Consider the following 27,347-nt stretch of genomic DNA (forward strand, 5'->3'; position numbering starts at 1 on the left):
CCGATGACTGAAATCTTTCCTGCGCACCCACAGGAGCAACGAGAACTACCTTGCGCCCGCGTGGAGCAAGTTTTCAGGAGACAGCAGATTGGACCGACTGACGGTCTTTCTGTCAGCGACCTCTTGTTGGCCTGCACTAGTACCTGCACAATCTATCAAGTTAACTTCTATGCTCGCACAGTGCTATTTGTAGAGCGAAACTTTCTGAAAGCAACGCCGGTTCCGCGATATCTGTGTAGACCTGCAGGGACTTGACCATTCCGTAAGCCCGTGCTAATCCGAACTGGTGCACTCCCGTTCCTCTCACTTCATGCAGCGGGCGGCTATATCAGCATATTGCGATCGGCAGCAAAGTATGGTACTGTATCGTATGCTCTAACGCACCTCTATCACCGCTCTATTGGAGCGGTCGCAGTTTCATGGCCTCTTTTTCCCGTGTCAATCCGAATTTAGCATGTACTCATGCCTCCCCAATATTAAGTCGAGATTGCCATCATCGGAGACTTCCCTTCTGATGCAGCTATCGACAATCGCATCTACCAGTGAATGCACAAGGCACCGGGGGTAAACTTGCGCGAGAGGGTCGAAGGAATAAAGTTGGGTTCACCTGACGTGCCGTGGCACTCAGGACGTATTAGAGCCTGCTATGTAGGAGCATATTCGTACCATGTGACGGACAGCTAAAACTGCCATCAGACACCATTTCAATATTATCAAAGCATGTCAGCTTCGCCTTTCTTTCTGCGTGCCAAACTGCAGCAGGATCTGAAAAACAAATCCCGAAGAAGCGGCCCATCTCGCCGCAGGCATGCTCGCTGCCGCAGGGTCATCGGAGCATTTTTGCAAAAATGAGGTCTATCCTCGATGCGGACGCCCCCGTGGTAGCAGAGGAGGTATATCGTCGGCTATTCCGTCCTTGACAGACGATACTCGGAGTATCTGCTTGGAATCCGGCAGCACAAACATACCGTGGCGAGACAAATGAAACATGAGCCATCGATTCAAAGAAGGCAGCACTAAAGGGAAGAAAGGGGAGAAACTGTTGACGCTATGAAAGTATCTTAGCAACTTATGAGGTAAATGCACTGTCATGACAAAGGTCTGGACTCTGACGTGATATGCATCATGAGCAGCTTAATGGACAGTTCATCAATGTAGCAAAGTCATCAATATCAGTGACTCACTCCTCGCTACCCGTACTACGACACCAGTCAAACATCCCGCTCGCGGACATGAGCCGAGACCATCAACGGCCCTGACTGTTGACAGTCTCCCGATGGCAATTGACCCTGCATCAGATTCTGTTCGACCGGTTCGGAATGACAAGATCAAACGTAACTCAGTGCATCCTTACCTCAATGAAGCACCACTGCCAGATGTGACGTGATACTTCGATGTATGCGAATACATATGCGAGGTCAAGAAAATACCTGACTCCCTGAACCTGGACAACGCGCGGCATCTCTCCTGGCATCCAGTAAACCCCACATTCATCTTTTGTCGAGCGGGAACTAGCATTAGTATACACGTTCGCGAGATGGCGCAAAGGAAAGTGAGGGCAGAGAGAAAGGAAAGAGCTGTTAAAACACAACTATCTATAGGAAACTCTACTTGACGTGGTCGTACAAGCATACCCTCGAGAAAAGCAGTAGGCATGGTGACATGTGCGGGGGAATCAGGGAATCAGAACTCGAGCAAACCGCTACAAGGTCTACGTAATACAAGCATAAAAGGCACATCATCAGCATAGACGGTATAAATACCATAACGACTCTCGGTGTAGTATTCAGTGTACAGTAATTATGCTCCAACGCTGTCATCACCCGCCTTGCGGCTGGAAGACGACTGCATAGACACGCCGGCGGAAGTCCGTCGCTGACGTTTCATTGACAAGTTCGCTGCTGCACCCATCCCCATTCGGTTGGTGGGCGAAAGCCGAGCATTGTGAAGGCCTGTCGGCATCGAGCTCGTTGTGGCGGCGCGAGGACGGCTCGTGGAAGAGGATATCTTGGGCAAGGCTGCGGCTGACTTTCGCGCTGCACTATGGGGCGCGCCGGACGCGCGATTGCTAGACAGAGGTATTGAGTTAAAACGGCTACATGAACAGTTCATCAGCTCAATTCACCGTTTCTTAATCACGTCAGTCTTCAGCGACAGCGGCCGGACAACACCGTGTAGTTTCTGCGACAAAAGGTCAACAAACCGGAGCAGCTGCTGACCCGAATCACACTCACATAAAACAAGCCACAAGCATTACCTAAAAATGAGAGAGGAAATGAGGCCATACACACACGTCATGGCAGCAGAATCACTCACAGAGAGGCTGGCCCTCGGGATCCCTCCTCCAGAGCGGCGTATTAGTAGTCTGACAGTTAGTGCAGACCGTAGGATTCTGGTCATCGTCGCCGTTTCCTCCACGACCTGAGCCGTCGGAGCTATAATAACGGTACTCAGCAGGTTGACAACAATAATTGCGAGGAAATCGACATACTTCTTCTTAGACGATCCAGCGCGAGACTCTGATACACGTTTCGATGATGCGATCTTACGTGACGGATTGCGTGCAACCGCGGTGTTGTTGTCATTCGACGGCGGCGTCGAGGACGTCGAGGTGTTATACGGCTCGGGCGACGCGTTCGAGCTAGAATTCAACCCATTGCCCCAGCCGTCGCTCGACGGGCTAGGATGGAAGCTCTGGAATGCATTGTCCTGGTGATCGACCGGAAGGATTTGGTGCGGATCGACGTGAGTGAAAGGACCCAACGGCGTCGGAGCATCAAGACCGGGATACATCATGCCAGCAAGATGGTTATAATCCAGATGCGGCTCCTCTATGCCAAGACCTGCCACGTTCAACTGAGCATAGCCTTCCGCTACTGCAGCAGACGCAGCTACAGCCGCGGCAGACAACCCCTCATTGCCCATAACAGGCGAGAAATTCCCACTTAACGACGAACGCAGGGACTCGCTGAACCCAACATCAGGAGGTGCGATGTCCTTGAAAGGAGGCAAGGGCGGTAGTGAAGAAGGGAGACCGGACGTAGACAGGCTGTTCTGTGTTCCCGGAAGATCAAAGAATGGATCGTACGTTGGCGAGGAGAAGGTAAAGTTGAAAGAAGAGCTGGGGAAAGGACTGCTGCGTCGGAATTGCGCTGATTCAGGCTGCTCAATGTGTTCTGGGTCTGATACGCCTCCATGATCTCCACGCAGCATACTTTCAGCATGCGGGGCCTCCGCGCGACGCTTCGTACCAAGAATACTCTCAGGGGACAAGGGTTTGCCGTTGACCTGGTGTCGACCACTCACCCCAGTGAATATACCCTCCTTGGCTATGGTATGATCGAAACTCGTCTTGCGAACGTGTTTCGGAAAGGTGCGCTGCTCGGGAGGAGGAGCCGTCGACGTCGATATCCTGGAAAGGCCGTGCAGTCCAAACGATGGTAACGAGGATGGATGAGCAGATGGGCTGTTGAGGGCAGAGAACGACTCGAGATGGCTCAGCGGGCCGCGAGGTTCGCCGGATTCGAGAACGGCAGCTAGGCCGAGACGAGGACTGCGACGGCCCGAGTGCTGAGTTGACCCACCAGGTATTGAGACGACGGGCGATGAGGATAGGCCTTTGGAAGGCGACGACGAAGGGAACCTCACGATGTTGTGCTCGCCCACGATGCCAGCCATTGGGGGCCTTGAGCGCGATCGACTTGCCGGACGCCAGTCCATCGGCACTCGAGATCGAGACCTGCTGATGGCCCGCCAATCCATAGGCACCTCGCTATGACGCCTCCCGTATGAGCACTATGGCGAATAAATGGCGACTGATTACTTACTCGGTGTCCTCGACGCCATCTTGATTAGCACCATCAAAACCGACCACTCGAACCTTCGCCTTCCCCTTATCAATCGTCCTGCCCCGTTCTTCCTCCTTCTTGACCGGCTCTGAGGTCGCACTAGGCTGTTGTATAACGACAGAAGCCTTGCTATCGGTATTCTCCTCATCAACGCCCTGCAGCTCCCAATTCGCCTCGTCTTCCTTCTTCTTCTTGAGAGCGAGCGACATCATGCGCCAAGTGATGTTCTCCATCCGCTGCGCATGGGGCAGAGTGGCTTTTGTTCGGGCGTACATCCTCCAGACCTGCGTCGCCAGCGGATCTTCCTTCGCCAACTTCTCGGGATCAGTATCGCCAGCAGCCAGCTCGATTGCCTTCAGATCAGGAGACCCGGACAGACGTGGAGACAGCACACTCTGGCAGCCTTGATTGTCCACGATAGGGGAGTTGGAGGGGAAGAGATCGTCCGTGAACAGTTCAGAAAGCATACGTGCTTTGGGACTGCCTGCCGACGTAGGCGCGGTGGATTTGCCGGATTCACCGTACATTGAGAGAGTCGAAGGGCTCTGGGTCGACCCGCCCAACGAGTCTGAGAGAGACCCACTGCGCGGGACGGTAATCTGCGTGAGCTGCGGATATGGAAGAGCCCCAATGTTCATGGGAGGGGACGGCCCTGACGCCGGCGACATCCATAGCGATGGTGGAAGTGTCAGACTTTGGCGCTCGTTGTGGGGTGGCAGTTGTGGGCCAAACTCAATGGGTGTCCGCTGAGGGGGAAATGGAGGAGAGAAGCTATCCAAGTTGCTGTCTCGCATAGAAGCGAACGACACGTCGTAATGATCACTCGATCCTGGCAGACTAGCCATCTGCCGGCTCATGGAGCTGCGTCTGCTGTGAGAATAATCGTTACTGCCGGAAAGGCGATGGCTGTCATACGGAGTGCTCGTGTTCACGCCAGAACCAGAGGATCGAACGTTCATCGGACCATACTGTGGCAAAGCGCTCACAGGAGACTTGCGATTATCATATGGGTTGGTGACAGAGCCAGGTCTGAAGTGTAACGGAGACGCTCGCTGCGACGAGGGAGTAGACGAGTACGGTGATGGCGCATTAGACCAAGGCCCAGAATAGCCTTGATTGAGGCCAGGGCGACCGATGTCTTTGGTATTAAGTGGAGGAACACGATGGCTTGCGGTGAAATCGTGTGAGGAACGGGCAGATCGAGTGGACATGCTGGATGGCACTCCCGCCGAAGGGGGGACTAGAATCCCAGACGCAGCGAGAGCGGCGAAGGTCGAGGGGTCGAGCGGGGAAGAAAACATGTTTCCCCACTCATGGCTCGGCAACGACGACAGATTGCCGTGCTGCCCAGAGGGCTCGCCCGAATGCGGCACAGGAGGGACCGAGTGTTGCAACATGAAGGGGTTGGACAACTGTCCAGGAGGCGAGAGAGAAAGGTCCTGCAACCAGGGAGAAGAGTGAGAAGAGTTGGTGACCGTAGACGAGCGAGGGCTCAGCTCCAAGGGGGTGGAAGCTGAGGATGCATGTGACAGAACAGAGGTATTTACAGTAGGGCGTCCTGCCGGGGACCAAGGTCGACTTATTGCTTCGTGGAACCCTCGGATAGACGATGTCGGGAGTTCCATATGACTCCTGCGCTGGCGACAGGCACAGGATGAGGAAGGGGGGTGTCTGACGGAACAGGGAGTGCACGCACCGGGTATGCGAGTGATGGGACTGGGCAATAGCCGGACGGGGTAGACCGCACTCGCCGACCAGCTACTCAAGGGGACACGGCGAGGAGAGAAGGGTCGAGCGCCGTGCTCGAGGGCTCGTGCGACGACGAGGAGGGCAGGGATGAGAGCGACGAACGCTGAAGGAAGCGAAGGAGATGGCGAGGGGAGGGCACGGACCGCACCCGAGGACGCAAACGACGAGACCAAATAGACCGCTCCTACGCTTTTTCCGTCGCGTTTTGCTTTGATTTCCCGCGATCAATTTATTCCGTCCTCCTGCCGCTCGCTCGCCTCTGCCAAACCCTTTCGAGGACCCTTTTTTTCTCAGGCATCCTCCTCGTCGCAGGCCATCGCTCGCCGCCGCGCGCGACGGCCACAAGCAGCGGGAATCAGCAGCACGGGAGCGGTTCTCCAGGCCACGCGCCCCGTGGGAGCAGGCCTCGCTCGCTCGGGGCTTGTGCGGGACTCTGCGTACCGAATATGCTCGTACAGAGTGATAGAGGTCTCGAGACCGGACTCGCATGGAAATTGTCTTTCGTTGGTCGCAGGAGATATTTCACATTGCGGCGTCCCTCGCATTCCGTTTCAAGGTCTCCTCCAGCCAAGCAGCAACTCTTCCCTTGGCCCGGCCATCAGTAATACGCGCAACGTATCCGCCAATCTTCCTCCCATTGTGCATTGCACAAGCTGCTTGCACGGTGCTCTAGAGTTCGCGCTTTCAAGCCCAGGCTATGCAAGATGTCTTACGCGGATCAGGACGGTGTCAGCGCTCGCCCTTGCCGGCAATCTGATCTCGCTCTGCGCGTTCTCTGGGCAGCCATCGCTAACCAGGCTCCTGTATACCACAAACCGCACTGCAATAGCATTCGTTCGGCACGCACCGACGCGCTACTGTATTCAATCCAACCATATGCCAACGCATTCCGAATCCTACTGCCCTTCGAACGTTCACATGGGGTACTCGCTGTGCCCCCGCTTGGCGCTGTAAAAAGGGCATCCTCGAAACGCATCGTTGACATATCTTTGATACAGCCATGGGCACACGAGGCAGGGTATCCAATTGTCTGGCACTTGCATTCTCCACTTTCCGGTCGTCACGGTCGAGAAGCGGCCAGCTGGTAGCTTGCTGCCAATTCCATCAAACGCATGTTGATGCGAAGGTGCGTCCCCCACACCGCGTGACTGCGCCACACAGCGTTCAGCGGTCTCAATGTGGCGACGATCTTGCCACTGCGGGAGCATCCTGTCTAGCAGCTCCCCCGTAGACTGCCACCCTCCCATCTGGTGGTGATTGCTTAACCGACGCTCAACGTGCGCTCTAACGACGGGCGTCGGGGCCTTCGTCAGGTTCAGGCACGCCTTTTGTCCAATGAAAATGCATCGAATTCGGGACAGAGCTCGATCCGGTTCCGAGCTACTGCGCCGTGCCCGGCACCCCTCCATTTCTAGAATCTGTGAATTAAAATCAAAGTCCGCGTGTCCGCGAGCATACGACACTCTTTTTTTCGCTCCTAAGCTGTTCGTCCTGCGCAGGTCGCCGTCTCTTGGCAACCAGAAGACGATAGCCCCTTCTGTACACCACGGACCTGTGACTGCTGCTTCCAGCGGTGAGCAAAACAACTCCTTTACTGCTCTCACACGGAAGATCGCTGATCATGGATCTTTACTCAACGGCCGGTGATTTCGTGGGGGCTCGGCTGGGCAAATGCCCCACCGGTCAACGGCTGTGTAATAAGCTGCACGCGTCCACGACATCCTGACGCTGGAGAGCCGGTTCTATATTGGTCTAAACTCAAAGCGGAATGCTTCCAGATTCTCGCCGCATTCACAGCAATCCACTCCACTCGCGCGTGCCTCGTCCACCCAGATCTCAGTGCTTGGGATCGCAGCATGGTTTGGTCTTCTGCTCGTCTGCCCTGGAAGTCAATGGTCTTCCAATGCGCCGTCTGTGTCGTCATGTTCCAGGACAGTCTGGACCCCAACAAATGCGGGAGACAGAGAAGTTGACTGCCGCCTGCGGAAGCCTCCCACCGCCGTTCTTTTGACAGCACTGTACGTCCCATCACCGGCGGGCCTGCCTCATGATCTCTGCGTGCCCCGATTGGTGAAATGGCGAGCTATAGTCTGATGCTATGCTGTGGTTCCGCGGAGGTTTGAATCGGGCGGCGGTGGATGAGCAATACTCGGTCTATCCTAGCTTTGGCAACTCCGAACTCGTCGAGTGGAACTACATGCTTCTCCGTTGAATCGGGTCAAGAACATTCTCACCGCGGCCACTTCCCTCGGCAGCAGCAATTGTGCATGTCACAGCCAGCGAGCTTCGCGTCAACACCTTCAGCACGCGCGTCCCGGGGCTCGAGTAAACGTGACACTCCCTCGTTCCTGAGATGTAACAACACCGAACAGCCTCCGTGTCTCATCAATTTGTCAAGCCTTGACGACCTACGCAACGCTGCGGCTTTTGATCAAATTCAGGACAAGCAAGAGATCTCTCGTTGATCGACATCTCCTCTTGGCTTCAATGCGCAGTGCACACTTGACCTCGAAATCGATCCGATGTTCTTCGCACTCTCACGCAAGGAGCCGCAAACGGCATCTTTCCACAGCCCCTGCTTTTATGCAAGGTCCGTCAAAGTTTCATTAGCTGACCCACCTATTGTTACGGCCCGATCTTGGTGTCTCCATGCAGACCTGTCAGACAGGCGTCACGGCTTTCCAAGCCGTAGTGCTCTTCAACGTGCCGACGATATGTAACGCTGCTTAGATGGAAGCTTAATGCAATTGGCGATTCCAAGTGGCAGTTCAGTTCCATTGAACTTTGTATATGCTGGTTGCCTCTGAGACGAGCAGAATATATGCGGTCTCGTTGCTCGCCGGTGCTCGCCGTACCCAATAAAAGGGTTGATCTTCATATATTGGCGGGTATTCAACACCATCATGCAAATTGAGCACCGCTCCTTCGCTGAATGGCATTCATGTTCGCTGGAAATGAATGGGCGGGAATCCGTTATGGCGCGATCGCGAAATGGGATGACGTGGAAGTCGGGCTGGCAGCTTCGCTCAGGCGCCGTGGACAAGGTGAGCGCTTGAGCTCAGCCATTGAAGGCGGCCGGCGCCTTAAGTTGGCTGACTGCAGTGCTTTTCTTAGCATGGAAGGGTTGCTGAAGCCTCGTTCGCGAGCATGCGAGCAGCGGCGAGGGGGACGCACGTCACGGCATGAACGTATTGCTGTGTTCGAACCCTCAACGTTGATTCCCAAAAGAACGTGAACATCCTCGAGACGAACGTTTGTCAATGTAGCCTTACGAGGTCAATGAAATACTCGAGGACGAAACTGTCATCACATACATACGTCCATCATGAACTCGAGTTCTAGCGAACCTGTTGGAATGCGCGCCTGCTTCTGCCATGCGCAGCGTCAATTCAGTCTTCCAGGATCTCACAGTTCCATCGACCCAGAACGCCGTCCATACACTCGCGAATGGCTTCTTTAGGAGAACAGAAGGTGTCCGTTTCATTCCAATGGGCATTCTTACTCCTGAGCCACGGATTCGGGAACAACCTCGTGCGACGCGGCCTGGCCGAAGTGAAATTCGCGATGAGCACTCGAGCAAACAACCCTCTCGTGAGAAGGCGAGGACTTGGACAAGGGAGAAGCATAATTGACATTGTAGGCTAGAAGGCATGGGACGTACCGGCACAGGCCATTCGTCGAATGTGCCGTACATACAATGGGAAATTTCATGCGGAGCTGGATGCGGGTGCTTCCAATGATTGTTAATCATCTCTTCGGCAAACCCGATGCCGATCGGACTACCATGCGTCGCAAGAAAGTCGCTGGGAGGAATGTGAACGTTCGAGGATACGCTTGAGAGCGCGATCGAGGCGGATCGCTATCTGATGCGTACACTGCTGAAGAAACCAAGGCTTGATGCTCGAACTGGACCGGATCAGAGCTGAGAACGGTCACGGTGTGATAGCCCAGAGTGAAGTCCGTAATAGTTCGACGGAGATCGAAACTCCCGTCCGATGGCCCATCAGCGCATGCCCCCTTTAACTGCACATTTCTTCATGAAACACATCTCAGTCGAGGTGCCATGAGACGCGCCATGCCTCCACGTTGCATTCAATGTCATGTTGCAGATCGCACCATTTGGTGAGCTGCGTGGTGAGGCGTCGGCTCCGGGTTACGACCATTCGGGCAACCATGGTCTTGACGCGCAGCGCGCGCTGTAATTTGTAGCCGCCAGAAGCCGTGAAGAGGTATGAATGTGATAGAGACATTCACGTCCTGCCAGCGACTAACGCGTTGAGTAACATTGCGTCTTCTGAGAGTAATATGCGACGCATAGAGGGAATAGTCGGAAGGAGACAGTGCGTGGGAAAGGATGGCAGGAGCGGCTGTGGCCAGCTGTGGCACGTGTTAGTGGTGGCCACTCTTTGATGATCGCTCGATCCAGGCTGTTATGGGGATCACTCAGATTTTATCATTTTAATTGTCCATGATATTGTGTTCAAATCCAAGATTTGCACATTTAATGCTTGTATCTCATCTATTCTATACCAGCGCCGCGAAGCCAACAGAGTTCTTGTCGAACGAGAACGCGGTGTACACGTTCTTCATGAAGGTGTCTCCAAGAAGCCAGACATTCGAGCCCAAGCCCAGGTCCTGACCGGCAAGAGCACCAACGCACTGTCCAGATCCAGTGCTGGTCTGGCCGAGGTTAAAGCTGTGGGAAGGGTGTCACGAATGTCTTCACAGCCCAGAAAATTCTACTCACTTGGCTGCGCTGACCTTCCAGTTGGTGCCACCCCAGCTGAACGCAACGGCGGGAGCGGAGCTGCAGGGGAATGAGTAATAGCCATTGGTGGCGTCGAACACTTTCGACCCGGGAATCGCAGCGTAGAACGTCTTGACGGCACTCGGTGGGCCGTACATGATAGTGGTGCCCGAGTCAATCACCTGTGATGGAGCCCGTCAACAACTCATTGCGATCATGCATGCAGCACGGAACGCGTACCGTCTGGAAGCCGGAAACCACCGTCTTACTTCCGATGAGCGCCTTGGCACCGGTCGCCTGCCAGAATCCGGTGCTCGCAACGGAGTGATATTCAATTGAGCCAGTGTATTGCGAGGTGTCTGTGCCGCCGAGGTATAGCTCGGATCCAGACTTGGCGAGCTTCATCCCGAAGACTCCACTCTTGATGCTCCCCTCTGACTTAGCGGTGTTCACAAAGGGACTCTGTGGAATTGTACATCAGCAATGAACTATCGGCCCGGGAGTAAAATAGACAAACTTGTTTAAGGTTAGAAAGTGAAGGGAAGGCAAGGCCCAGGATTCCATCAACGGGATCACTCGAAAAGCTACTCGAGAGCGTGGTGACTGGAGAGAAATATTGTCCAGTGACCTTGACGCCGGAGACGGTAACTGAGGATGCGGTCAGGTATCGCTCTTGTGAGAACCGCAAATGGACATACCAGTGTCGGTGTAGACGGGCCCTGATACGCTAGAGCCATCGCCATAGGAGATCGAAAAACTGCCTGACTTTGCGGCATTCGAAGACGAATTCTTCGCAGAGTATTTGTCCTTGGAGGTACACACACTGCTCGTGCAGTTTGAAGATGGTACCCATAGGTCAGACGAGCCGGCTGCGAAGAACGGTCATTCACAGCGCTATAAGCATATAAGCGAAACAACGTACTATCAAAGTCGATCAAGAAGTTCTGCCCTGGAGTGCCGATGGAGATGGTGCCTGCCCACTCCAAATCATTTTCCTCGTCGGTCAACTGTTCGCTCTGGCGCTTCTGATGCGCACTGTATATTCTGGCGGGCTTAATCTCCGCGCCCTACATAACGGCTCAGGATACGTTCAGGAACAACAGCAATTGAAAATACGGACCTCTGGCAGCGAACCTGTGTTGCTCTGCAGGTTGATCAAGTTCTGGCGATGCTTACTGATGCACCCTCAGTACGACGGTACTTATGAACTTTGTCAACATGACTCACTTGTGTGTGCGGACTGTTTGTGCAATTGCCTTCTCGAGATCGAAAACACCATCGGAATTCGTCAAGGATCCTCTCTTCTGCAACGCAACCCGAGTACCCGGTTCTTCCGGGACAGGCGTCGCATTGCTCAGGACCGCAAGGAAGACGAAAGAGACAAAGGCAGCTTTGTGGAACATTGTGGTATTTTGGTTGATTACCGAGGAATTACGGTGTGAGATTAAGATGGACTTCGACAAAGGTGAGGAAGTGTGGTGATGATGATACTTTCCACCGCCATTCAGGCCTCCCTTTTATGCATGCCTGAGACAGTAAGCGGAACCGTGTATCGGCGTCGGTTCTGCGTGAGGAACCGGATAGGCGTTGTGGAAACGGATATGGATGTTGCACGACGGATACGGATATCGGCGTTCGAGGATGGACTCACCACAGGCGATAGCAACACCGCATCGTGCAATGCATATTCTTCACAGAGAACGCCGTCGAATATCATTGAACACCTCAAGCATGAAACAAACAGCACTGGAACAAAGAAATGCCTCAGTTAATCGTCCGAACGACATTGAGGCTCAACGCACCGACCTAGGCCATACCCGGATTTCGTTCAGGCCTCCTGTTCTGCAACGCTGCGGACACGAAAATATCAACTGTTCAAGACTATCCACACAAACAATAGATCCCAAGTACATTGCCGCTCCGATGCGCTCGAGCGGAGATCGCGAGCTGGGGCGTCGGTCGGCGGCGAGGGTGACGGATAAAGCAGCCACCGCCGCGGAAGCAAAATCCCGGGTCGCGCCCACGTGACTCCGTGATCCGTCGCGTCGCGTGCTCCGAGTCCCGTCCGAGTCGATCATCCTGTCCTGATCTCGACGACGTCCGACGGGGTCTTGGCAGCGGCAAGGTCGTGCTCTCGTGCACGCGAATGCTGTCGCGCGGGAGAAGCTAGTGCGGATTTGCAGGAGATAGCATCGAGGTTGGAGATACCGTGTGCCTCGCGATAACGCCGAGTCTATCATGATCACTGACGGGGCGTGGTGGCTGCGCGTCTCATACTCCAGGCCACATGCGGCTGCGAGTTTCTCACTGTGGCAGTATATATGTCGCGCTCAAGCTAGGTTACCTTGGACGCCTGGTACGATTCACGACCATACCTTAAGTATCGTACAACTAAAACTCAACACAATCAGTTCATCCGTTCTCCGGGAGCTCGCCCCTAGCTCAGTGCAGTACGCTCCCGTGTCGCCTCACGGCCACTCGAGAGCGAGCTTCATTGAGCAAAGGGGAACTCTCTGAGAGCGCCGAGCTAGCTGCCATCTGCGCATGGGCATATACAACAGCGTCCAGTCAGCGGCGACTGAGAACAACTTGGTATTTGTGTGACCGACCACAGAGCCTATATACGTTTACAATGCCGGTTACCGTCGCAGTGAGGACCTCAGCAGTGCACCACAGTTCGAGACGGGACGAACTATACACGGTGGCTTGTGACTGTAGCAGTCCTCGCCCAGAGGATGTCGTAAATAACTATGTATAACGCGCTACGTCCTTCAATCGGCGGTGCTCATTCTTTCTTCCTCTTCCTCTTTTTCTTCTTGTCCTTCCCAGCCTCTTCACCATCTTCGAGCAAAGATGACGTTGTCGGTTCCAATGCCACTGAACCGTTTTCTGCCGATCCATCAGTTTTTCCATTCGTCGTCGTTGACGTTTGGACAGCATCCTCCTTCTTTTCTGGCTCGTCGCTCCATGCCCAGGCATCCTTGAATTCGTCTCTGATGAACGCGGTAAGGAAGAAAGAGAGTATGCATGCCGGGCTGACAGACGCGGGTATTATCAATTTCTGACCTGGAAAGTTTATATTCTGTTACGTACCTGAGGTATAAGAGGGCTGGCTGTGCGGTCTTGAAATTATGCATTACCACAATGGTGGTTCCGAGCCCCGCGACATATGCTAAAAGGGCAGAGTAGAAATATGGCTTGCGGACGGAGGGGCTGTCATGTTGCTGTGAAGCACGATGATAGTCATAACGCAGTGCGAGCGCTATGAACAGTCCGGGAACAACGATATCGCCCAAACCAAGCATGGTGAAGCCGCGAGCTGTAGAAAAGACAATGGACTTTGGCCATAACACCTTGATGGGAATGTCGAGCGTCGATGCGACATGCACCATCTAGGGGGGCAATGACCTGATGCTCAGCGATAGGGGAATGCCTGACTGGCGCATATGCCACTTACAACTTCTGTCCCGAACACCCACCAGATGTCATAGAGAAACAGTCCCGAGAGGAGGACACATCCAGTCTTGAACGAGTCGATCTTGATCAGCGATAGCGCGTTGTGAGAGAATGACAACGCGAGTATGTCGGTCAGCAAGGCGGACCGGCGGGTGGTGCTAGGACCGAAGCTGTACAGGATCGATGTGAGTGCACCGATGGGCAGAAGGTACCATGCGGGAGTTCGCATGGATACGGATGCGAGCTCTGCGTGAGTGAGCAGGGGGACGAAGGGGCGACAAGTATGGAACACACCTCGTGGTCCCTTCAAAACAAGGATCTCCGTTTTCTCAAATTTCCTCCACCGCTCGCTACCCATGGTCCATTTCACCAGCGATATCAGCGACTGAGAAGCTTAGTGTCAACATGGCGCCATGCCTATCGAGCGTTTGCACAAGACCCACCTTGGCGACGCTTCCGATGCCAACGACGGCAAAGTACCACTGCAACAGCCAGTTGATCCACCCCTCGCCAAGATACTTCACCACAACATACAATCCAAATAAGACCATCGATCCAACCTGCATCGGCGAAAATAGCAGTGAGCGCCGTCCCGCCAGCACAAGCGCAAACCACATACGATCGGGAAGAGGTACGCATCGCTCGAACCTATCCGATCGGGCAGCTCCTCCTCCTCCTCCTCTTCAGCCACGTCCGTTTCCTTCCCTGTAGCGACTCTGACTTGCTTGTCCTATCAGACCTGGAGCTCAGCATAGGCAGCGTGTTGTGACTACGACAGCATGCGACGTGCTCACAGTCACAGAGCCGCGGGAGCCGGCGTAGATGGAGAGCACTGCGAGGGCCAAGAGACCCGCATAGGACGAGAGGAGATCCCAGTCGGGCCCGTCCACATCCATGGTGATAGGTAGGGTAGCACGGTGAGAGCGCGCTGCAGACTCGCGGTCGTGTGGCCACGTGGAGGAGGCCACGCCACTCGATCAATTTGCATTTGTTTGCTTGGAATCCCGAAATAGTTGATGACCTGCCTCTTGTGGGATTTGTTATTCGACAACATGATCAATACTGTACATACAGCAATTGCTAACATGCCAACTTGCAGGGACTCGGTTGTATCTTTGTATAATTACGCAACCGCTTCTAAGCTGCTCGGGCCTCTGCTCGCCCCGCAAAGCTAAAAGCGCCTGACGCTGTCGATGCCTCGGCCAATGATTAGCAACGCCGATGAATCCTGACCGAATGATTACAATCGCCCCGTGTGCGAATGCCAGGCAGGCGACAAAAGACGCGAGGTCAGATCAGGGGAAACACTTTGCATTGCTTTTACCGTGACGGAACAGTCTGGCGAAGATGTCCACTAGTGGCGTGCCTAGAAACTTGAAAGATGTTGTTCGGTACGTTTCTCTTGGCCCATCAGTCAAGGTGGAAAGTGTTTAATGCTCGTTAGCTAGACACTTCACCCCGGCATGGTTCACCGTTGTCATGGGTAAGTCCGGCTTCATGGCGCCACCTTAGTAGCAAGGAGTCCACATACTACCCACAAAGCGGTAGAATGAATGAACTAACAATGTTTCGCAGGAACTGGCGCAGTCTCCGCTCTTTTCAACAATTATCCCTACGCACACGGGTCCTCTCCCATGAAAATATTATCCGTAATATTCTTCTTACTCAACGTCGTTCTCTTTGTCCTCTTCAATCTGTTCACTATCTGTCGCTACACCTTCTGGCCTGAGATCTGGCCGAAAATGCTCCGACATCCCGTACAGAGTCTGTTTCTCGGGACATATCCCATGGGCTTAGCTACTATCCTCAACGTCGCGGCAGCGTTGGTCAGTGTAGAGTATAGATTTGGCGGTAATGCATTCCTCTATTTCGTCTGGGCCTGCTGGTGGTTCGACGTCGTGCTGTCCTTCACCTGCGCATTCCCGCTCATGCACATCATGTATGTTTTTTTTTGAATTTGCTCTCGAAATTGTCCGACCACTCGCTCACCTGTCCTCCAGGTTTACCGTACACAAAACTCAATTAAGCGACGCAACCACCGTCTGGATGATTCCTCCCGCGACCTTAGTCGTCGCCTCGTCCTCTGGCGGGATCCTAGCCTCCGCTCTCCAACCCATCAACCCCTCACACGCCCTCGTCACCCTCGTCGTCACCACGTTCATGCTCATCACCGGGCTCGTCCTCGACTTCACGGTCTACACCATCTACTTCCAGCGCCTCCTCCTCCACGGACCGCCCGCCGCCTCCGCCGTCCTCACCACCGTCATCGCGCTCGGGCCGACTGGGCAGGGCGGGTACGCCATCACCCTCGTCGGGCAGAACTTTAAGACGATGCTCCCGCTGGACTATGGCGACTCGCCGTTCATGCGGAGCGAGACTGCCGGGGAGACGGTATACGTCATTTGCGTATGCCTGGCGTTTGGGATGTGGGCGATTACGACGATGTGGCTCTTCTATGCGCTGCTTGCCCTGCAGGAGGCAGTGAGGGAGGCCAGGATTCCGTTTGGCCTTCAGTATTGGGGCGCGGTATTCCCTAACGTACGGATCGTTATACGAGAGCATCTCCGAGCATGAGCTGATGGGCACTTTTTTGGCCGACAGGGAGTGTATGCCAACCTGACGATCGCGCTCTATAACATTCTCGACTCCAAGTTCTTTCAGATATGGGGTGCCATCTACGCCGCGATAACCATCGCTCTCTGGGTCGTCCTCCTGTTGAAAACGCTGCCGATGGTCTATAAGCGGACTATATTCAGCGCACCGGAATTGATCCCGATCGATGGCTCAGCAGAGGTGGAGAAGGAGGAACAGCGCCGCATGGAGGCTAAGCAAAGAGAGAGCGGTCAGTTCGTGTGCCGTATAGCTACGGAGCGCGAGGAACCGTGAAGTCCAACAAGTGTGTTTGTAGAATAGTTCATAGACAGACGGACCCTCTGATGCATCGCGAGGCAGAAATGCGGTTACACAGACAATCTTCAATTAATATACACCTAATAATACTATTCTCTACTAAAATACCATTTCACTGACCGCAAGAGCTCGTCGGGGGGCCCCCAAGAGGCCGTGACTCATCTGGGAGGGTTTTTGAACACATTGCGACTTGCATGCTTCCAGTGAAAGCGTTTCAGATCTATTTGCATTGTTTTGGGTGACATCATTGTGTGGTTTTCGAGGAGCATTCAAATCAGATCGGGCTGCTGGTCGCAGCTGTTAGACTCTGTAAATGATCCAGGCTACGTGTGTCCATACCGTTAAAAATCATGAAGAGAAAGCATCTCATCGTCTTGTTGGATTCCGCATACATGGATATATATTTTTATAATGAAAATCTTGCACCTCCCCTTTCGCCTAACGGCAACAGCTTAGCCTTCAATGATTAACTTTATCGTGTTTGCTGCACGTACATGGCCAGTTGCGTTGGTAAACAGCGTGCCATTTCCAGTGTGTTCAATTTCATCTCTCTCATACAGCAGCACTGAAATTACTAGAACTCAAGACTTCGAAAAAAAAGCAACCAGAGTTCTCCACTTTATAGCTTGGCAGCTTGTGATCATGTTAAAAAGGAGCATTTACTTCGGACAGACTAGTTGTCTAGCTCATGCGATGTGTCTGGACTGGTAGTCAGAGCTTCAGGAAATTAGCGATCTTCATGTCATAGATAGGTCATAGTGATGCAAGACAGTCGCAGCGGAGCATGCCCACCCTCAGGCAAAAGAACGAGATAAATTGTGATAGCTGTAGCCTTGTGTCCTTACGAAAAGATGTATCAAGTCTAGCCGAGCGAGAGAAAGGCAGGCCCCGCCAGAAGAGGATTACAGTAGCCCATTCGCACAGCAGCCGAGCCTGTCCAAAGGTTACCGAGAAGCAAATGTGGCCATGAAGAGGCTGCACGCCGAGTGCCAGCGCAGATCACGGTGCCTTTAGCTGCGACGTAGAGGGCGCTGGGCAGCAAGGGCGATGGTGGTGCGGAGACCTGCAGGACGAGCAGTCGCCAAGTGAGCGCGGGAACATCGCGAGGATCACGACAGGCGGCTGGAACGCCGTCGCTCCGCTACGCTCGCGTCGCCGCCGCTTGATGCAGGGGTAAGTGGAGCGGGAAGTTGAGCGACAGGGCATTCCGAATTGTGGGTGGCTGTTGCTTGTTCCGACGCTGCACGCGCGCAAAGCGCATTCCGAATATTGAATAGATGAGGGGCGCCAAACGTCCACCTGCTGATGCGGAGATATACTGGGCACCGTTAGATGACATGTTCAGAGTCGTGCAGAGACTGAGAGGGTTGGCGAGGTCGTGAAGGTCGATGAGAGGGGGAGATGAGAGACGCTGGCAGAAATATTAGGGGCGGTCAGAGTGGGCGATTCTCGCCCGATTCTGAGTGTCGCTGCGACGCCGATTCTGGTCGATGCAGAATCGGGCGCTTCGCAGAATCGCACCAGAATCGTAGCTTTTTGAGAAGCGGCTCGCGAGCCGCTTCTAAGCTCAGAATCGCCTCGCCGATTCTGCATAGCTGGATCCTCTTCACCACATACTTATTTATGATGATTTGTCAGCAGACTAGTGCGTTGAATAAGTGTGCAATCCACATTTTTACAAAACTTGGTGATGCAAATACGATAGCTCTTTACCATATCCTTTGCGATGTCTTTGGTGTTCAATGTGAATCCTTGTATCATTCAGATGAGCCCAAAGTAAATTTTCTGCTCGGCAGTGGCGCCAAGTCCGGCGGGGCATAGGGCTGCATAGGCCCACCGGTGGTAAATCCTCGATTTATGAGACTTGAACAGTACAATTCATGTTGTGACTTGTCTCTCAGAGCTACTCAACATAAAAGGCAAATGTCCAACTTGCCCGTAACAGAATCAAAAGGACAATCGTGTACCGGAGCATCAGAGTGAGAACCCGATTCTGAGTCGATTTTGTGACCTGTAGCGCCTCGAGAATCCGGTCAAAATCGGCGTCAGAATCGGGCGAGAATCGCCCACTCTGACCGCGTGGGCGTCCCAAAGCCAAAGCAGCGGGAGCTCTATAGCTAGAGTCACCCGCGCGCTAGTTCGAGTATTCCGAATCGCACAAACCGACGACGGACACGCCATCCGTCCCCTCGCTGCCCATTGGAGAGCACAAACAGACCGCCTGCATGCCCTTGCCGGAACATCACGCGTGCCCTTATATGCCCCGCAATATTGTCCCGTGGCCCCTAACACGTCCCTCGTCTCCGTCCCCGCCTTTTCTGCTGCTGTGCGGCTAATTATATTCAGTCTCGTCCGCTCCCTTATCCCGCACGACATGCAGTGTAGCAAGCAGGCTAACGCGCCCCTTATGCTGCCGTACGCCCAGTGGAAGAGCTGGCCGGAACGCATACGGTGGGCGCTTCAGCCGTGCAGTGAATTATTCAGGTTCTGACTTTACTCTTCATGCGCAGACATTTCACGCCAGTATGGCATGCAGTCATCATGGGTACAGGTGCTATCTCCGCCCTTCTCAACGACTTTCCTTATGGACAGGATAACGACAACTTCAAAATCGCCGCATGCGTCTTCTTCATCCTGAACCTCATCCTGTTCGTATTCATCTGCGTATGCTCGTTCCTGAGATACGTGTTGAATCCTGATGTATGCCTCTCCCTTATGGTCATCTCGTGAACGTGAGATTCTGATATTTCACGTAGGTTTTCTGGCTCATGATCGGGCACCCGGCACAAAGTCTGTACATAGGGTGCTTTCCAATGGGCATAACTACCCTCATCAGCTCTGCTCTTGTGTGTGCGCTTCTTTCTTTCGCACCTGCTGGATGTTCAGACCTATCGCTAGGCTCTCAATCAGAACTGGAGCTTTGGAGGACCAGGATTCCTCTACGCTCTATGGGGCTTCTGGTGGCTTGACTCTGCCCTCTCTTACCTCGTCTGCTACGGCATGATCTACACCATGTAAATTCGGCATTTCAAGCCACTGTGACTTCCGCTGACGTTTCCCAGGGTCGTACGGCACGAACAGTCCATCTCGAACATGGCCGCAGTCTGGCTCCTGCCCGTCGTCACGCTCGTCGTCGCATCCTCGACAGGCGGGCTCCTAGCGCAGGCGATCAAAGTTCATTCACACACGTCGGCGCTCGTTACGACCGCATTCTCGTTCACGATGCTCGCGATGGGGCTTGCGTTCGCGCTCATGATGATCACCATCTACCTCCTCCGGCTCATCATACGCGGCGTGCCCGATCCCGGGCTCGTCCTCTCCGCGTTCATCGTCCTTGGCCCGCTTGGCCAGGGCGGCTTCTCCCTCCTCGTCAACGGCAGCGTCATCTCGGAGCTCCTCCCGTTGCATATCCAGGGCGATTTCCCGCAGAGCGCGCTGGCAGGCCAGATGATCTATGCGGTCTGCTTTTGCGCGAGCTACGCCCTGTGGAGCATGGGCATCGCATGGATTGTGCTTGCGGTGTGCTCCATATATCATGTGGTCGGCGTGAGGCGGACGACGCTTCACTTCAATATGGCATACTGGGGACTGATCTTCCCCAACGGCGTGTTTGCGCTGCTGACGGTCCAGCTCTCGCGCGTGCTCGATAGCGGATTCTTCAGGGTCGTGGGCTCGCTATGGTCTGGTGCGTCTCCGTTCACCATTATACTTATTCTCGATTTGCGACTAAGGGGCTCTTTCGTACAGCGCTCGTGTTCCTCCTATGGGGCGCCATATTCTTGCGCAGCATACCGCCGTTCATCGACGGCACGCTGTTCAAGGCGCCATGTTTGCCGGATGGCTCGGTAGCTGCGCAGCTCCTCCCCACCGTTCACACACCCTCCCCCGCGGCGGCTCATGGCGAGAAGTCGTCTGTGTCTTCTGATTCCACTTTTGACGAGCAGGGTCATAAGAGCGAATGACTGCAGGGATGTGAGCGACTCGTTCGCAGATAGGAACTTCATATGAGGAGTTTAAACCACGAGAGGGAATGCTTGAGGAGCGGTCGGCATTTGTTGTATACATATACGTACGTAGCTCTTCCCATCTAATATTTGCTAGATATAGACACTTGCTTCGTGCTGTATAGTGACACATCATTCAATTAATGCAAGCATCTTACCTTGAGAGATGGAACGCATGCGCACGTTATTTAGCCCGACGTCGATGCTGCAGGACGAAGTACGGGCCTCGCAGTCACGGCGGAGTTTCAAGGTTTTTCAAGGTCGCATTCGTCCTGCAGTCTGCTTCCTTTCCGTCTCAGATGATCGCTATATCCTTACATGAATTCAAGAAGCTGGAACTAAAAATCTGTGCTGCCACTATCCTAAAATGTCAATATGCGATGTCGAGATGTGATGCGTTACCGGATCACAGTTAGTGTCCTTGATAAGATCGAGTAATACGCTCCCTGCTAAAACGATGTGACACTTATCACGTTCGAGGTCGGTGTGTAGGTAAATATCATGAGGTGTAACTGTAAGATCTACTGCTACCAGCTACCTCGCAGCCACGTGCGCGTCTCTCGCGATGATTGGCTCCCTGAGACGAACCACGTCTCTTGCCGGATCGGTCCACTCATGTAACTTGGAACTGCCTGCCGCCTGCGCGTGCGGCCTCTTCCCATACCACCTACTACACCCACCGTTGCGCTTCACCGAGGACATATCTTAATACTGTAGACCGCGCTAGAGATGTCTCCCAACCGCTCCGACTACCAGCCCCTCGCTCAGAGTGTCGAGGACGGGCAAGAGCAAGAGGCCGACGTCGGCGAAGGCCTCTCCCCTGTGCCCATCCCGCAGCCATCACCGCGCGTGCGCCGTCCAGGGAACATTGACCTGAGCAAGCTAGACACGGCCTTTAAGAGGTGTGTGATGCAAAGTCTGCAGGAGAAGAATAGAGCTAAATACCCACGGTGTAATGGTTACATAGGTGGACGGAGAGCATTGCGCAGAAGGTGAAGCGCAAGAAGAAGGTTGAGGACAATTCACGCAAGGAGATATGGCACAGCGTCTTTGAACCCCAGATCATAGTCCCGAATTTTGACGTCCTTCCAGTGAGTCCAAGTCTACGCATTCACGCGAATACACGGTGATAGTCCCCACCCAGCTCAAGACCTTAGATCACAAACCGCCCATGACGAAGGAGGACTTTGACAGGTGAGTGTATGCGGGAATGTATACTTATGGACTGGCCTCATTGACAAGACAAGACTGGTAGAAGCTGTCAAGGAGTCCATTGCAGAGGGTATCCATCCCAAGATGATCACCAAGGGCTCATCCGGGTCCTATTTTGCGCGTGCTAAGGTCGACGAACGCGTACAGACTGTGGCGTGAGGTCCATCGCTACTCGTCGGAAATCTGCGCTCACGATTCTGTCAGAGTGTTCAAGCCGAAAGACGAGGAGCCGTACGGACGACTAAACCCCAAGGTGCGTAACTAGCATTTGGAAACTGGTGGGCTTCGATGAGAGCAAGAGAAACATGTGCAGACCACGAAGTGGTTGCATAGGCAGTTCAAATGGATTATACCCTTCGGGCGCGCATGTCTCATCCCGAATCTGAGGTCGGTTATCTGCACTGTCTAGTTCTTCTGTGACTCTGCTGACACGGTCTTACAGCTACATCTCAGAAGCTGCTGCATCGTTACTGGACGAGCGACTGGAGTTGCATATTGTCCCGAGGACCGAGCTGGTGTCGCTCTCGAGTCCGGTTTGTCGATTATGACTTCATTCAGGGCAGAGCTGACGCTATGAACAGGCCTTCTTCTACGACTGGCTCGATAGGCAAGCTGCTAAGAAAGGCAAGCCTCTACCCGAAAAGATTGGCAGTATGCAGTACTTCCTTCACGGATATACAGGCAAGGTCAGAACATTTGAGTACAGATGGTCAAGCTGATGGCTCTTAGATGCATCGGACTTCCTCCGCAAGCACCCATGGCCGGGCCGGGCCATCTCTGATACGTTCGACGATTCCAATCATCGACAAGGCAGCTTTTCAAAGAAGTGCTTGTCAACAATGAAGATCATCTGCGGGAAGACGGGTGGTGAAGAAGACTTCTACGACGATGATGATCAGGAGGATGAACGGCTGCTATTTGATGCGACGGAAAGCCGAACGGGGCAGCCGTTCTACTGGACACCTGCGCTACAGGACAATTTCCGTGAGGAGCTTGAGAAGTAGGTACGCGTGTCCTTTGAGGGTTTGATATGTGCTCAAGACTGCTTCGTATGCAGGCTGGTCATACTTGGTAAGAGAGTCAGTCAAATCCGCGAAACGTTTCTAAAGACCGTGCAGACTATTTGATGCTTAACACGGACCGCGGCGCGGACAACTACATGATCAAGCACTGCGACTGTGACCCGGGCAAGTCATTTGTGAACGAGGCGCCTTCGCGCATCTTGCGCCTCGAGATGCCGATGATGACTGAGTTGCGCCGGACCGAGTCCGCGACGAGCACGCCGAGTATGGGGCCATCGTCATCGACGATGTACTCGCAGCCGGCACACTCGAATCCGCATCTGCCATATACGCGGCAGCCGCACATCCACATCGCGGCTATCGACAACTCGCTTTCATTCCCTCATGAGCACCCACGCGGTTGGCGGTCATATACGTACGGGTGGTTGTACCTGCCTGTGAGCATCATCGGGCGGCCGTTCAGCCAGAAGACAAGGGACCACTTCTTGCCCTTGCTCACGTCCAAGGCGTGGTGGACTGAGACGACGTACCAGCTCAGGAAGCTGTTCGCAGTCGATCCGGATTTTCATCCGAAGATGTTCCGTGTAGGCCTTCTTCCTGACTTTGTCGATACGCTTGAGGTGACCTATGACATGGCATACAGCGGCAACTGGCCGTCGTCAAAGGCCAGGGTTGGAACATAGTTCAGTCGCTCAAACATGCGGTACGTATATCCGGATGTCAGAAGATGCAATGTGGGCTGACCGTACACATTTAGGACGAGGGTGAGTCGCCTGCATGATCCTTCTTACTGTGACTGATGATCATGCAGGCCCGCTGGAACTGACGCGGAGGCAGAAAGTCCTTGTATGGGACGACGAAGTCGAAATGACAGACGACATGCTCCCCGATCTAGCGAAGGGCCCGCCCGGCACGCCCATGCGACCGGCCGCATCACCACACCTCTCCGTCAACACCGTCCCTCTACCGCGGCGGTCACGAAGCCACAGCGCGTCCGACTTCCCGCCCCCCATGCGCCGTGTCTCCTCCGAGTTCTCCTCGCGGCCGGTCCCGTTCTCGAGCAAGTTTACGCGCGTGCACCCTGCGACGACGGGCGTCACTGTGCTCGAGCACATGGAACGTCTGGACGCGGTGGAGGCGGGGTTGAAGCGACTGGTGGTCGAGGAGAGCGTGCTGGAAGATGAGGAGGAGGTAGATGTCGGTGAAGCGGCCGCGTCGACGTCTACATCCGCTCCTGCGGCAATGCTGGCTGATCGGGCGCATGAAGAAGAGCTGTCCCCATCGGCGAGGTCGGACCATCTCCCAGTTGTGCCAGAGGATGGGTTGGCGACGTCTATGTCGGAGGAGGATCTCATTGCGATGTCCAAATCGATGTCGCACTTGGAGCTTGCGGCGTCGGCGAAACATGCGCGCTGGCCGAGTGCGGGGACGCCTCATGCAAGTAGACCCAGCTTGGATTGGATGCATGCTGAGCCTGAGAGCCCGAAACCGCAATCGGTGATTGTCGAAGTGAGTGCGCGTTGTCTTCCATCGTGGACTGTATCATCTTACTGTGACTGTCCTACAGCGAATAGAGACGGTCGATACAAAACCGTTCTTCTCGTGTTGCTGATACCTTGTACATTTGTGCTGTTCATTCGTTGTGCTATCGCAATTCGCTTTTGCTTTCCCAAGATATACTAAAAGATAGATGTATGGTAATGCGGCGCGCGATCCATGGCAGGCCATGTATAGATATCAGTACAAGTAAGTGAAAGTCAGTCGCCCTCTGTCATCAACCATTTAGCGAAGTCGTCCAAGCGTTTCTTTTCGCCCTCGTCATCACCCTCTGCGAACGAGGACTCGTCTGCACTTCGCTTGAACCGTTGCTTTCCTGCGTATAAGAAAGCTTCCACTCTCCGTCCTGCGAAAAATCGTCCGTTCATTTTCTGTATTGGTCCTGTTAGACAAACATCAGGTGGATTTGGAACGCCGTGCTTACTATTATACACGCTTGAGCGCTGATAGGGTCTCGGAACTTGACGGTCATGATGCCTTCTGGCTCTTTCTGAAGGTGGGATGAGAGATGAGTGAAGGTCGCGCAAGACGGAAAGCACTGTACGCACGTCATATAGTACAACGTTCGTCACCTCACCCAGTGTCGAACACTCCTCTCGTACATCTTCCTTCAAGTCGAGCAGTAATGACGCGTCCTCTTCCAATTCCTTTGATGTGAACATGTGCTTGAGGACAACTATCCGGTTGTTCTTATTTACTACTGGCGCCTTGTCCTCTTCTGTCCTGGAAGGGCCGAAACCATCTTCATCATCCCATTCGCCCAGCTTCCTAGAGTGATATGATTGAAGCAGTTAGTTCATGAATGCAGTACATCAGCTATCAGGCGTACTTCTGCATCTTTCCGATTCGCTTTGTGGCCTTCTTCTTGTCTGCCATCGTCTTCCTGGGCTTCGCTTCTCCCTCCGCCCCTCCCTCGCTCATCTCATGCTTATGGCCAAACTCAGCCTTCTGCACACGCATGCGCGTTTTCGGATCGCCAATCCGCAGCTCGTCGTCGTCCAACAGCCGCTCCGCGAGGTCCACCGACTCCTCTTTGAAATACACGACGAGCGCGTCGCCGCTGAACGTTCCGTCCTCGCGCGCGTACAGCTTCACCTTCGGATGGCCCTTGTCGTCCTCCTCGATCAGGCCGAACTTGGAGAAGCGCGCCACGACCTCATCCGCCTCGGTATCTAGCGGGAGACCGGTCACGTAGACGGCGGTGTTCTTCGACTTGCGCTCGGGCGCGGCGGCTTGTCCGTTGGACACCTTGCCTCGCTTGACGGCAGGGCCTGAGATCGAGCCGACGGTGCTCGAGGTGTAGTCTTCGGGCTCTTTGCGCTTCTTAGTCCGTTTAAGAACGGGCGCGGCAGGAGTCTAGCAAAACAAAACCGGTACGAGGATACAAGCAAGCATGGCAGAGTGTGGTTGAGGAAAGCATTCACGCTAATGAGTCGAAGGAAGAGCTGGTGGTCCTGGGATAGTAGACCTCACCTCTTCGTCAACGCCTGCTACAGAATAGGCGGCCTGCTGCGCCTTCACCAAGTCTTCGTCGAGCTATACATGCCCAGAGTTCACATGTTCGGGTAGAAGCTAGCAGGGAAAGTCTAAGGGACGCACCACAGGAACCCATGCCCCCTTTGCTGCATCGTACTCCAACTCGCTTCCATCATCGTTCTCAAACCTCCACGCCCCTGCCGCGCGGTCAAAATGTACCCTAGGATCCTCTGCGAAAGCTGCTGCCTGGTCTGCTACAGAGGAGCCGGCGGCAATAGCTGATGGAGGAAGCGACTCGGCGGTCGACATTGTTGCTGCGTAGAGTCACGAACGAGTTTAGCAGCTAAAACTATGTGGAGCAGCCCGTTAATGCTGCAGAAGTATACAAGAGGATGAAGTGACGAGAAGGATATGCTACACTGATGGGTGTCGTAGGAATGGAGGGCTGAGGAAGTGGTCACGACAGTGTAAAGGCATGTCCAAAATGAGCAATTCAATCAACCGTTCTCGTTCAAGTTCCACTATATACGCCACTCGCTGAGTTTCGGCCAGGGGATGCAGGCAATCCATTACTCTACAAAGAAATGATCTACTTGTACAGCAACATGGGGAAATATGCGCTAGGATCATGCGGAGCATCGTCAACACGTTCAGGTATCCAGCGCTTGCTGGAAACAGGGAGTGTCGGAGGCAACTTGGACTCCGAGAACAGTTTCCCGGCGGAAGAGACCTTGGCGATTGCAGCAGTCAGCTCTATCGGCTCTGGCGCGGTCGCGGGCACAGAAGATCCATCGGCGGCTTCTCCTTCAGCGGGTGCAGCAACACTATGGATATGTCAGGTAAATTTCGGTGAGTGCTGGTTTCGTAAGCGGGAACGTACGCTGGAGCCTGAGAGTGTTGAATGAGAAGGGAGGAGAGTTCTGTCTGTGTCACAACGGACAGCTGAGGGTAAACGCGTCGGACATCACGCTTCCAGTATGGGTTTTGTGCAGGGTCGGACGCTGCAGCACTTGTCGTACACAGTCTCGGTTATAGAGGTCACACCAACACTCACCCTTGGTAGCCGGTGTAGCGTACACCTCTGGTCTCGATCCTGGAGGAGGATATCTGAACACACCGGGCAACGGGAGACCACTAGATATCTCGGGATTTATGACAACGGCATCCCCTGGGATCGTACCCAATCAGTACAGGCTCACAGAGTTAATAACATTGCACGCACTGAACTTCTTCCAAAAGCCCTTAGGGCTGAGATGGTACCGCGTTGAATCCGCGAACTTGCGAGTAGCCATGGGTTAGTGTGCGGACCACCTCCACCGAGGGTCAGCGTTGTGAGCGCCCATGCACGTGCGTACGCATAGCGGCC

At 54.0% G+C, this 27,347-nt stretch overlaps 10 protein-coding genes across 10 annotated transcripts; 4 read left to right on the forward strand and 6 right to left on the reverse strand.

Annotated features, from left to right (window-relative positions):
- Positions 1–1,382: 1,382 nt before the first annotated feature.
- Positions 1,383–5,564, reverse strand: LAESUDRAFT_720962 (uncharacterized protein). The gene is made up of 8 exons (XM_040907930.1): positions 5,545–5,564; positions 5,396–5,480; positions 3,828–5,287; positions 2,492–3,772; positions 2,317–2,435; positions 2,235–2,257; positions 2,126–2,181; positions 1,383–2,068 (listed from the first exon to the last, which is right to left on the reverse strand). The coding sequence occupies exons 2-8, from the start codon at positions 5,471–5,473 to the stop codon at positions 1,801–1,803; spliced, it is 3,285 nt and encodes a 1,094-aa protein (XP_040768355.1). The 5' UTR covers positions 5,474–5,480; positions 5,545–5,564; the 3' UTR covers positions 1,383–1,800.
- Positions 5,565–6,298: 734 nt separating this feature from the next.
- LAESUDRAFT_340905 (uncharacterized protein) lies at positions 6,299–7,166 on the reverse strand. Its single transcript, XM_040902088.1, has one exon. It carries the CDS (start codon positions 7,004–7,006, stop codon positions 6,512–6,514), a length of 495 nt encoding a protein of 164 aa, XP_040768356.1. The 5' UTR covers positions 7,007–7,166; the 3' UTR covers positions 6,299–6,511.
- A 165-nt stretch (positions 7,167–7,331) lies between these two features.
- LAESUDRAFT_720963 (uncharacterized protein) lies at positions 7,332–7,691 on the forward strand (the record flags this gene model as incomplete). The annotated part of the gene is made up of 1 exon (XM_040907931.1): positions 7,332–7,691. A coding segment is annotated over one exon (360 nt), but the record flags the coding sequence as incomplete, so codon positions are not given.
- Positions 7,692–10,121: 2,430 nt separating this feature from the next.
- Positions 10,122–11,747, reverse strand: LAESUDRAFT_644004 (aspartic protease; the record flags this gene model as incomplete). Its single annotated transcript, XM_040903821.1, has 8 exons — positions 10,122–10,293; positions 10,345–10,526; positions 10,585–10,806; positions 10,862–10,992; positions 11,043–11,213; positions 11,267–11,411; positions 11,465–11,519; positions 11,572–11,747. The coding sequence occupies 8 exons, from the start codon at positions 11,745–11,747 to the stop codon at positions 10,122–10,124; spliced, it is 1,254 nt and encodes a 417-aa protein (XP_040768358.1).
- Positions 11,748–12,896: 1,149 nt separating this feature from the next.
- LAESUDRAFT_671953 (uncharacterized protein) lies at positions 12,897–14,708 on the reverse strand. Its single transcript, XM_040905477.1, has 7 exons — positions 14,595–14,708; positions 14,420–14,530; positions 14,244–14,360; positions 14,095–14,185; positions 13,802–14,046; positions 13,438–13,736; positions 12,897–13,379 (listed from the first exon to the last, which is right to left on the reverse strand). The coding sequence occupies exons 1-7, from the start codon at positions 14,694–14,696 to the stop codon at positions 13,130–13,132; spliced, it is 1,215 nt and encodes a 404-aa protein (XP_040768359.1). The 5' UTR covers positions 14,697–14,708; the 3' UTR covers positions 12,897–13,129.
- Positions 14,709–14,911: 203 nt separating this feature from the next.
- On the forward strand, positions 14,912–16,824 carry LAESUDRAFT_671957 (uncharacterized protein). The gene is made up of 5 exons (XM_040905479.1): positions 14,912–15,191; positions 15,249–15,283; positions 15,376–15,739; positions 15,801–16,338; positions 16,402–16,824. The coding sequence occupies exons 1-5, from the start codon at positions 15,148–15,150 to the stop codon at positions 16,684–16,686; spliced, it is 1,266 nt and encodes a 421-aa protein (XP_040768360.1). The 5' UTR covers positions 14,912–15,147; the 3' UTR covers positions 16,687–16,824.
- A 1,861-nt stretch (positions 16,825–18,685) lies between these two features.
- Positions 18,686–20,865, forward strand: LAESUDRAFT_671955 (uncharacterized protein). Its single transcript, XM_040905478.1, has 6 exons — positions 18,686–19,161; positions 19,221–19,410; positions 19,467–19,556; positions 19,609–19,724; positions 19,773–20,395; positions 20,458–20,865. The coding sequence occupies exons 1-6, from the start codon at positions 19,085–19,087 to the stop codon at positions 20,670–20,672; spliced, it is 1,311 nt and encodes a 436-aa protein (XP_040768361.1). The 5' UTR covers positions 18,686–19,084; the 3' UTR covers positions 20,673–20,865.
- Positions 20,866–21,443: 578 nt separating this feature from the next.
- LAESUDRAFT_755321 (uncharacterized protein) lies at positions 21,444–24,560 on the forward strand (the record flags this gene model as incomplete). The annotated part of the gene is made up of 15 exons (XM_040912010.1): positions 21,444–21,616; positions 21,682–21,805; positions 21,859–21,908; positions 21,962–22,081; positions 22,131–22,179; positions 22,240–22,313; positions 22,369–22,459; positions 22,508–22,577; positions 22,656–22,926; positions 22,984–22,997; positions 23,045–23,532; positions 23,592–23,651; positions 23,706–23,712; positions 23,760–24,457; positions 24,516–24,560. 15 exons carry the CDS (start codon positions 21,444–21,446, stop codon positions 24,558–24,560), a joined length of 2,334 nt encoding a protein of 777 aa, XP_040768362.1.
- Positions 24,561–24,705: 145 nt separating this feature from the next.
- On the reverse strand, positions 24,706–26,299 carry LAESUDRAFT_671961 (uncharacterized protein; the record flags this gene model as incomplete). Its single annotated transcript, XM_040905480.1, has 6 exons — positions 26,105–26,299; positions 25,979–26,041; positions 25,335–25,861; positions 25,054–25,273; positions 24,930–24,995; positions 24,706–24,876 (listed from the first exon to the last, which is right to left on the reverse strand). The coding sequence occupies exons 1-6, from the start codon at positions 26,288–26,290 to the stop codon at positions 24,706–24,708; spliced, it is 1,233 nt and encodes a 410-aa protein (XP_040768363.1). The 5' UTR covers positions 26,291–26,299.
- Positions 26,300–26,570: 271 nt separating this feature from the next.
- Positions 26,571–27,273, reverse strand: LAESUDRAFT_644158 (NADH dehydrogenase 21 kDa subunit; the record flags this gene model as incomplete). Its single annotated transcript, XM_040903834.1, has 4 exons — positions 26,571–26,805; positions 26,862–26,982; positions 27,036–27,149; positions 27,204–27,273. The coding sequence occupies 4 exons, from the start codon at positions 27,271–27,273 to the stop codon at positions 26,571–26,573; spliced, it is 540 nt and encodes a 179-aa protein (XP_040768364.1).
- Positions 27,274–27,347: the final 74 nt, after the last annotated feature.

The sequence above is a fragment of the Laetiporus sulphureus genome (genome assembly GCF_001632365.1).
Source record: "Laetiporus sulphureus 93-53 unplaced genomic scaffold LAESUscaffold_4, whole genome shotgun sequence".
In the NCBI taxonomy this organism is placed as follows: Eukaryota; Fungi; Basidiomycota; class Agaricomycetes; order Polyporales; family Laetiporaceae; genus Laetiporus; species Laetiporus sulphureus.